This window comes from Elaeis guineensis, chromosome 10 (genome assembly GCF_000442705.2).
Source record: "Elaeis guineensis isolate ETL-2024a chromosome 10, EG11, whole genome shotgun sequence".
NCBI lineage: Eukaryota > Viridiplantae > Streptophyta > Magnoliopsida > Arecales > Arecaceae > Elaeis > Elaeis guineensis.
In genome coordinates, this window is record NC_026002.2 from 68,830,292 (window position 1) to 68,840,907 (window position 10,616).

The window sequence follows — 10,616 nt, forward strand, 5'->3', positions numbered from 1 at the left end:
GGATGGGGGGAGAGGCCCTTACAATGGCCCTTATGTGCCCCCACAGCCTTGTTAGGAATAGGAGGAGAACCTCGTCCTAACATGAGCAAAGTCGAAGGTCCGGTTACTTAAAGACCGGATGGGGGGAGAGGCCCTTGCAACGGCCCTTATGTGCCCCTACAGCCTTATTAGGAACAAGAGGAGAACCTCGTCCTAACATGAGCAAAGTCGAAGGTCCAGTTACTTAAAGACCGGATGGGGGGAGAGGCCCTTGCAATGGCCCTTATGTGCCCCCACAGGCTTGTTAGGAACAGGAGGAGAATCTCATCCTAACATGAGCAAAGTTGAAGGCCCGATTACTTAAAGATCGGATGGGAGGAGAGGCCCTTGCAACGGCTCTTATGTGCCCCCACAGCCTTGTTAGGAACGGGAGGAGTACCTCATCCAAGCATGAGCTGAAATTGACTATATCGGGGACAGGAGGAAAATCTCGTCCTAACACAAATAAAGACCCGATCGATTAGGACCGGATGAGAAGAAAAACCTCCTCAACAGCTCCTCTACATCCCCACAACCCCGCTAAGAGCAGAGAAAAAACCCTCACCTAAAGGAAAAACCCTCGTCCAAATAAAAAGAAAAAGAGAGATAAGAAGGGAAGGCGACGAACTACACCAGCGATAAGTGAAAAACAAACTACATCAAAGACACGAGGGACCTCGTCTCAACAAGGAAGGATATTCTTATCAAAAACCCTTAATCGCTGAGAGGAAACTCAACACAGGTCAAGAAAAAATAAACAAAAGAAGTTTGGTAAACGACAACTCAATACCAGAATGGACAAGGTAATGAAAAATTTCTTTTTCATTTCATTAGTGAAGTGTACATTACAAAGCCTTGAAGGCCAAAAAAGAGAAACGACAAGAAAAGAAAAAGAATACATGGAAGGATGAAAGATAAAAAAAAAAGAGGAGGCTCTAAGGAAGCTCGGCTTCTTCCGACTTCGAGCTCTCGATTCCGGTCCTTATTAGGGATTGCTTTAAGTTTTTGACTTCTTCCTCCAATTCCATCTTTCTCAACAGCATCTCCCGGTACATCTGGTGGAACCGCCGGCTTTCACCCTCCGACTCCCAAAGCCTCTTCCTCATGACCTCGAACTCCGCCTCGGCATCTTTGACCGCCTGCTGCTCGTGGATCAGCTGAATCTTCAGCCACTGCAGTTCGGCCTCCTCCTGCCCAAGGGCCACAGACAGTTCTGCCATGGTCCCCCTCAAGGAGTGGAGCTCGTCAGAACCTTGTGCAGAGGCAGGCTAGACTCTTTCAGACAACTGCCTCTGAAGGCGAACAACTTCGTCGGTCACCGTCTGGAGCTTCCTTCGGTAGTCCTCTACCTGCCTGCACCAGCCGACCCGATAGGCGTTGTAGTTCACCTCAGCGTCTTGCAGTTGCTTTTGAAGGTCGGAGAATTTGATCGATCAGTCTCGATCGCGTTCGGCCTGAGTTGCGAGCCAAGATGAGCTCCCTTCCAACTGGCCGATCTTTTCTCGTGCAGCTGCCAGCTCAACTTCAAGAAAGCTGATCTTGGAAGCCTGAGTCCAAGATCAGTCGCTGGCGCATTTTCGGAGTTCCTCAAGCTCCATCATGAAGTCGGCCTTCCTCCGGGTGTATTCCATGAAACCCTTCTTGTGGAGGTTCCGAAAGCAAGTAGCCTCCGCAGTGACCTCTGAATGGCTCTCCCTCAGCTGGTGAAGTTCATCTTCCAGCTTCTTGAATTTCTTCATCAACTGACGAACTTTCCTTCTAAGATCTCGAATCATCGACTTCAGAGGAATCCCCTGTGGCAGGGGAAGGACTTCGGTAGAACACTATCGTTGGGAGACAAGAGCGCCACGACTCAAATTAGTGCAAGAAGACAAAAGAGAAGGAAAAGAATGCAGAAGAAAAAAAAAGGAGCTCTCTGTAAAGAAAAATTCGATTTTATTGATTAAATAATTTTTAAGTACAAGAAAACGAAGAAAGGCCACCACAAAGAAAAAATATAAAATTAGAGATTTCAGACCTCTAGAGCAGAAGTGAAGGAGCTCGGCATCCCCGGAAGGTCAGTAGCGGTGGCCGCAGCGGTCGAGGAGGTCCCAACTGGAGGAGGACCGGCAACGGCTTCGGAAGGTCCGGTTTCATCGTCGAACGTCTCATCCAGGAAGCCGAGGTCCAGTTTGAAAAACTTTCCGGCCATCTTCTCTTGGCAGAGCTCGAAACTCTTGATGAAGGTGTCCTGGCCGAACTGGACCTGTAGATCCTCCATCTCGGAGGAGGCCTTGAACTCCTCCACTGCTCGGGCCCCTGCCTTCAAGATCAGGGATGGGATCCGCGCTTTCAGCTCGGAAACCTGCGCCTTCAGTTCGGAGACCTCGACCTCGATCTTCTTTCTCTCTTCCTCCAAGGCGGTTCTCAGATCAGATGAGGTTTGTCCCTCCTTTTGCAGCGCCTCCTGAAGACTTATGACCTCGGCGATCTTCTCCTCGAGGCGGGCAGCCTCAGCCAGACGACCTTCCTCCGCCCGAGCTGCCTCCCTCTTGACGATCTTCACCGCCTCGACGTTGGCGACAAGCTGGTGCCCAATCTGCAAGAGAGGTTGGAGAGTCAATATAAAGGCTAAGGAACAAATTAAGTAAAGAAGCAAGAAAGAGAAAAAATGAATTAACCTACTTCGAGAAAAGATCCCAGAAAGTCCCAGACCCGCAGCTCAGGATCCGCAAGGATGATCCTCTGGACGACCTCGGGCAGAATGCACCCTTCGACCAGCCTCTTTATTAAATCCCTATTGTTGAAGGGATTTTTCCCCAGGTCTTCCTCGAAGCCGCCGGCCCCCTCGACAGCAACCTTGCAGCTGCGGCTCTTCCGAGTCAGGGTCTTCTTTCTTCTCTTCCCTTCGACCCCGAGTGCCCCCTCGGGACGAGCCTTTGGAGCGAGATCCTCGGCCGAAGGGCTCCTTGAAGAGGCTCGGGGGACTTCGGGATCGACATCGGAAGGGACGTCGACGGCCATGGCCACCTGAGCAGGCACGACCGAGCTTATCTCTTCCGTCCTGGCTCTCTTCACCGACCCCGAAGTTGAGGCGCCTTTTCTCTTGTGGATCTTCAAACCCTGAGCTAACCTCCGAGCCACGCTTGCGTCCATGTCTGCAATAAAAGAAGACCAACACGGCTCAGAGATAGAATAAGAAAAAGGAGAAGCAGCAAAATAAAATAAATAAATAATAGTACCGGCAGGGTTAAGAGGACTCAGGCCGACGTTGAACAAGAGTTGTTCCTTTAGAAGTTCAGAGAGGAGGGGGGCTTGATAGGCCTCGAGCTTTTTGGAGGCTTCGAGGTCGTCCCTTTCCAGGCTAGAAGCCCGACGGACGGAATCCCTCAGAGAGCCCCAAGGGGATAATCCCAGCTCCAAGGTCGGATATCGGACATAGAAGAACCTCTCCTTCCAGTTGTGGATAGAAGAGAGCGCGCCTTTCAGCACCTTTCTACCGAACTGAGGAGAGAAGTACCATCAGTCTTTTGCCGAGGGATGACGCTTGAAGGTGTAGAAATTTCTAAACAAAGAAAGAGTCGGCCGAACTTCAGCTAAACTACAAAGAAAAAGAAATCCTATCAGAAACCTAAAGGAGTTCGACGCGATAGAAACTAAAGAAATGTTTAAGAAGCGGAAGAGAGCAATAACAAAAGGGGGAAGCGAAAGTCAAAGCCCGGCGCGGAAAGCTTCTTAGTATAGACAGAAGCAGCCGGGCGGAGGAGCGCTAGCTCGGCCAGTCAGCTCAGGAAGCTCCAACTCGTACTCCGGAGGAACTCCGTACTGAATCCTAATCAGTGAGAGTTCCTACGGAGTCAGAGAACTGGGGATGGTGTCTGGTGCAAAGACCAGATGAGGTTCATCTATAGAACCGAGATTTTCGGGAGCTGGGACAGACGAACTCCTAGAACTACTAGAGGAAGAAGTGCTGGAGGACATTATGGATCGAGCAAAAATCCTAAAAATTTCAAAAAAAATCGAAAAAAATAAGAGATGGGGTGCTTGCAAAAAACTGAACAGGCGGAATGTAACAGGAGAAAGACTCCGCCCACGGCTTCACTTACAGGCAGACTTCGTCTGGACTCCTACGGGAGCCGGACTTCACCCTCAACTTCAATTGCAGGTAGACTTCGCCCGGACTCCTACGGGAGCCGGATCTCGTCCCCAACTCCGACTGCGGGAAGACCCCGCCCGGACTCCTACGGGAGTCGGACCTCGTCCCCGACTCTGGCCGCAGGCAGACTTCGTCTGGACTCCTACGGGAGCCGGACTCCGCCCACGGCTTCGATTACAGGTAGACTTCGTCCGGACTCCTACGGGAGCCAGGCTTCGCCCAACTCCAATTGCAGGTAGACTTCGCCCGAACTCCTACGGGAGCCGGATCTCGTCCCCAACTCCGGCTGCGGGAAGACTCCGCCCGGACTCCTACAAGAGCTGGACTCCGCCCACGGCTTCAATTACAGGTAGACTCCGTCCGGACTCCTACGGGAGCCGGACTTCACCCCAACTCCAATTGCAGGTAGACTTCGCCCGGACTCCTACGAGAGCCGGATCTCGTCCCCAACTCCGGCTGCGGGAATACTCCGCCAGGACTCCTATGGGAGCCGGACTCCACCCACGGCTTCAATTACAGGTAGACTTCGTTCGGACTCCTACGGGAGCCAGGCTTCGCCCCCAACTCCAATTGCAGGTAGACTTCGCCCGGACTCCTACGGGAGCCGAATCTCATCCCCAACTCCGGCTGCGGGAAGACCCCACCCGGACTCCTACGGGAGCCGGACCTCGTCCCAGACTCCGACCGCAGGCAGACTTCGTCCGGACTCCTACGGGAGCCGGACTCCGCCCACGGCTTCGATTACAGATAGACTTCGTCCGGACTCCTACGGGAGCCAGGCTTCGCCCCCAACTCCAATTGCAGGTAGACTTCGCCCGGACTCCTACGAGAGCCGGATCTCATCCCCAACTCCAGCTGCGGAAAGACTCCGCCCGGACTCTTACGGGAGCCGGACCTCGTCCCTGACTCCGGCTGCAGGCAAACCTCGTCTGGACTCCTACGAGAGCCGGACTCCGCCCACGGCTTCAGTTACAAACAGACTTCGTCCGGACTCCTACGGGATCCGGACTTCACCCTCAACTTCAATTGCAGATAGACTTCGCCCGGACTCCTACGGGAGCCGGATCTCATCCCTAACTCCGACTGCGGGAAGACTCCGCCCGGACTCCTACGGGAGCCGGACCTCGTCCCCGACTCCGGCTGCAGGCAGACCTCGTCCGGACTCCTAGGGAGCCGGACTCCGCCCACGGCTTCACTTACAGGTAGACTTTGCCCGGACTCCTACGAGAGCCAGACTTCGCCCCCAACTCCAATTGCAGGCAGGCCTCGTCCGAACTCCTACGAGAGCCGGACTCCGCCCACGACTTCAATCACAGGTAGGCCTCGTCCGGACTCCTACGGGAGCCGGACTTCGCCCCCCGACTTCAATTGCAGGTAGACTTCGTCCGGACTCCTACGAGAGCCGGACTTCATCCCCGACTTCGACTGCAGGAAGACTGCGTTTGGACTCCTACGGGAGTCGGACTTCGAGCTCCTGTTGCAAGCGACCAACTCCGAGTTACCGCTGCAAATAAACTACTTCAAGTTCCTACCACGAGCGGCCTTGGCCGAGACTCCTCGACAAATGATCCCCGTCCAGGCTTCTACGGAGACCGGACTTCAACCGAACTTCGGCCGACAGGCCTGGACCCCCTGGCAGGCCGTAGTAACGGTCACGACTCTGCTCCACTTCCTGCGACAGATTCCGTGCGGCTCCATCACTCCCTGGCAGGCCGCAGTAACAGCCACGACTCTGCTCCACTTCCTGCGACGGATTCTGCGCGGCTCCATCACTCCCTGGCAGACCACAATAATGGCCATGATCCTGCTCCACTTCCTGCGATGGATACCGTGCGGATCTTCCATCCTCTGGCAAGTCACGACAACAGACGCCGCTCCACTCCCCGCAACAGACTCCACATGGCATGTCCCGGTGATAGCCACGATTCCACTCCACTACTCTTCGCAACAAACTCCTCCTGACCCCGGGCAGCCCACTGCCAGACGGTTACAAACGTCGCTATTAGTCTGTTGCCCCCTCCGCCTATAAAAAGGAGACCCCAGATACGTTATTCTCTAAGCTCTAATTTTCTATCCCAAAATTCTGCTAAAATTTTCGTTTGAGCACTCCATTCTTGTTGAGGCAGAGAACTGACTTGAGCGTCGGAGGGTCTTGCCGGAGCAACCCCACCTCCGGTTTAGACTTCTTTTGCAGGTCCCGACGGCGACCGCGACTCCTCTGACTCTAGCTTCTCCAGCGCAGGCGGATTTTTACACCAACACATATCAATAGAGATGCTCAAAATTATGGATATAGGATCCATCTAGGATTTTCGATTCGGATTCAACACTTGACCCAAAATTTTAATTTTAAGTTAATCATTTGTCATTCATTTGAGTTAGGTTGACCAATTGTTAGATTAATCCTAATTCAATTAGATCAACATAGATTCGATCAACCATGACTCAAACCCTAATCAAATTAGGTCAATAATAATTAGATCAACATAAATTAAAACATGACTTGTAATCAAATTAAAACCATGAATTTAATTTAATCTATAATCATTAATTCTAAATACTTTAGATCAATGAATTATAGTTAAACAAATTCACCGACACAAATCTTACTACATGTCTGATGTTTCTTTTCCATGATCAAATATTTTTTCGACTCCACACATACCTCAGGCAACAACCAAGATGGTATGGTGGTTGGCTTTTAGATCTTAGGTAGATGCATCAAATACAAAAATCCTAAGTCTTGACAATCTACATCCATATGTAGCATTCTAATGGTCCGCGCATCACATGCATTGGATTTCAATTCTATCAAAAATTAGATCATAGGATCTAATCAAAAACTTGTTATACAAGTCAAAAAATCATGAAATTTCATATCCAAAGTTTGAACATAGATTGATAATACTTTATCATTAATAAAATACATCAGGAACATGAATTAAACATCAATCAAAAAATCTGATTTTGACATAGTTTGAATTGGATCTAATCCATATCACAAAAAAAATATAAAATTTGATTGAATCAATCAAGGGTGACTCTGATACAACTGTTGGGTTCCAGTGACGTAGCAGAATATGAATTTTAAAATTTTTAACATGCATTCAACAATTGAAAATAAAGTTTAACAATTAAACTAGTCCATCGAAATACAAAACCCTAACAACCCCTTGATAATTACAATCAAACAATCAAAAATATATATATTAGAAAGATACCAGAAGTCATATACCAACGAGAAGACCACGATCTGATAATTTTGAGACCTCCATGAGACTCCAAAGTAGAAACCCTCCAATGGTGATCCACACGAAACTGATCAGAGCCTTTCTTAATTTGTCGTGGCGCTGCAATCTTCTTCGCAAGCTCGCTGCCGACCGTCCTTCATAAGAGTTGGTTGCACCATTACTTGTATGTCTTCATGATCTCTACTATGATTTTTTTAAGAACTATTTCTCAAAAGATCTCACCACATACAAATCAGATTTTATGTTCAACACATGAATAATCTGATTTTTGGACAAGCATCTCATACTTTCCATTTTCTCTCTTCCTTTCATTTCTATTTTTCTCTCCTTTTTCCTTTTCTTTTTTTACTTTAGATTTTTTTCACCTCTTCTATATCTAATCCCATGTCCAAAATAATTTTTGAATGATTTTTATGCCATATGGGATGCCCTTATATAAGAAATGAAGAGGCGCCACATAAGATACCAAGGGGTGCCAACTCTTGGCATCCCATCTCCCTTACATGCACAAATTAATTTTTTGTGTGTAATCTAAAGCTTCAAGGTATAGAATAGGAAGAGATTAACAAGCAGAAGGACTCCTCCTCTGTGTAGAAAAATCTGGATGCCATCTTATGGTACATGGAATTAAGGAAGCATGTGAGAAATTAAGAGTCCTTAACAATTAAGACTCTTCCATAAACTCAATGCATATATGAAAGGATATCAAATTTATTTGGTGTTCAAACTCCTTGCCAGAGAAAGACTGTTCCTTCTCTTTTGCTCCCATAATCCCAAGAGACATCTCATGCCATGAGGAATTAAGAAATGCATGGAGATAAAGGGAGAAATTCAGAGTCCAATGTGAAATGGACTCTTCCATTTCATCGCCCAAAAATAAGGTGATGTCCAAATTAATTTGGCATAGAGTTCCTTCCAAGAGAAGGACTCCTTCTCCTCTTCCATGCCCAGACATCCTATAACACCATCAGATGGCGCACAAAAATAAAAGACGTGTGGAAGATGTAAGAGAATTAAGATAAGTAAAGAAGGACTCTTCTCCTTGATTATCAAAAATAAATATGACGTCTAAATTCTTGTTGCATGGCTTTTGGTGTGGAGGAGGTTTATTCACATGGAACTCTTTCATATAAACTAGATAAACCAACTAATAAATAGATGGTTCAAACCTAATCACGTTAGGTTAAGACAACAAGCAAAGGGTTAGCACAAACACATTTGCACTGACCCTAATTGGGAACTCGGGTTAATTCATGTGCTAGCAATTTAATTAATCCATTGAATTTATAATAAATTCAAATAGATTGGATCAAGACTAAATTTCTATTGTGTGTGACCCATTGGGTTTCAAATCTAGCAGCAGTGGACTAAGACTCTCGACGTAATCCTAATCTGATTGGATTAGGTCAGCTCAAGAGTCCCAATCAACTAGGACTCTTCCTAATTGATTCTCGAATTAAACTCTTTTAATTTTGATGAGTTCATAAGTCAAGATTGACATCTAGCAATGTGTCATGACTATCTGAAAGATCTAAAATTTGATGGAAATATCAAAATTATCCTTCCATGGTAAGTTACCGAGCAATTCAATCCTTCGATCACATAACATCCCGGAAAGGCCATTGGTATGAAAATATATCAGACCCAAATACCTATCCATATATATCTTGATTCGATGATGATGACTCGATTGATGAATTAGTAAAAATCATTTCTACTGTTCATCCTTGCTCTGACTAGAGACTTTTAGAGTCATCATCTTATGAGATCACATAGGATGTTCTCTCCTCCTACAAAGAGTGACCGATTTCTTATTGATCACTCATAATCTTCATGCATACTTCATCATACCCAAAATATCCCACACACATCTCAAAGTAGTGTGCTAGAAAATAAACCAAAGTAAGAAACCATGTACACAAGGTACTATGATAATCTCAGGTCAAAGGATCACATGCACCACTCCCACTGAAGAACCATCTGTTGACATACTGTAAGGCTCCATCAGATATTCTTTTGACGGGTCAGTTTAGTGAACTCATTCTCTAATGAGCACCTACATCTTTTTATTAGTGTCACCACATAAGTGATTATGAGATCAACCACCCTCTCTATTGAGCATACATAGGATGTACCAGTCTTACCGGTATCATCGATCTCCGACTTGATGATCCAATGACTGAAATATTTTAGATTGAGACTATCAAGATTTTAAGTCTCACTGGTATGATCTCATCGTGGTCCTAAAATCATTGCCCTAATCTATGGGGTTTATCATAATCATAAAAAAAATGATATAGCAAATAATAAAACATAATACCTTATAAATAAAAATAACTAATATCATGCAAATGAGCAAGAAAAAAATAAAGAAAAATCCCTTCGCATCCCTATGCGATTGACTTATAGGGTACTATTCTTTCAACCCTTGGGCATTGGATAGAGAGGAGGAAGAGAGGATGGTGGGGAGATGAGAGGAGATGGAGATCCAAATTCATAATTCAACTATTTTGAAACCTTAGGAGACCATCTCTTAAATAGATCCTTTTTTTATTCCAAATCAATCTCCAATCAGGCAAAAAAAGTTAGTCCTTATATCATAAGGTCTCTTACCTTTTAATTTGATTTTCTTCTCAAAAAAATCAGATCCAGTTGAAAAAATCCCCACCTCATATGGCAAGTAAAGGAGGTGCCTCACATCCTATGTGGTAGGTAGAGGGGGCGCCCACATCCAATGAGACAAGTAGAGGGGGCGCCAACCTTTGGTATATTAGGATGCGTAGGTAATTTCATACATATATTTTGAAATTTTTTCAAAAAATTACTGTAGAAGATAATTAAATTAATCAAATTAATCTAACATGTATATGATCTAATCATCAAATCAACCTACTTTGAGATTTATGATATGTTATGTTGCATATGAAATCTGAAAAACACTGAAGATAAAATCAGCATCCATAGATATGAGTAGTAGATCACATCTACTTCTAATCTGAGTTCAGAACTCTATATCTGATCACGAGTCAATGATCTCTGCTGCTGAGAGACATGGTGGAGAGGATCCTTGCTGATTGCTCACAGCCACACATGCGTCCGACCTTTATGAAAAATCCACTCGAAGCTCCGATCTGATCGATCTTCTCAAGAGTACTAGCTCGTGCGAAAACCTTCTTAGTCAGTCTAGATTTTTTCTTTAAATCTCACTACAA

General features: G+C 46.2%; 1 protein-coding gene across 1 annotated transcript; it reads right to left on the reverse strand.

Annotated features, from left to right (window-relative positions):
* Positions 1 to 212: 212 nt before the first annotated feature.
* Positions 213 to 6,265, reverse strand: LOC140851911 (uncharacterized). Its single transcript, XM_073244054.1, has 2 exons — positions 2,683 to 6,265; positions 213 to 2,596 (listed from the first exon to the last, which is right to left on the reverse strand). Exons 1-2 carry the CDS (start codon positions 3,151 to 3,153, stop codon positions 2,030 to 2,032), a joined length of 1,038 nt encoding a protein of 345 aa, XP_073100155.1. The 5' UTR covers positions 3,154 to 6,265; the 3' UTR covers positions 213 to 2,029.
* Between the last annotated feature and the right edge of the window lie 4,351 nt (positions 6,266 to 10,616).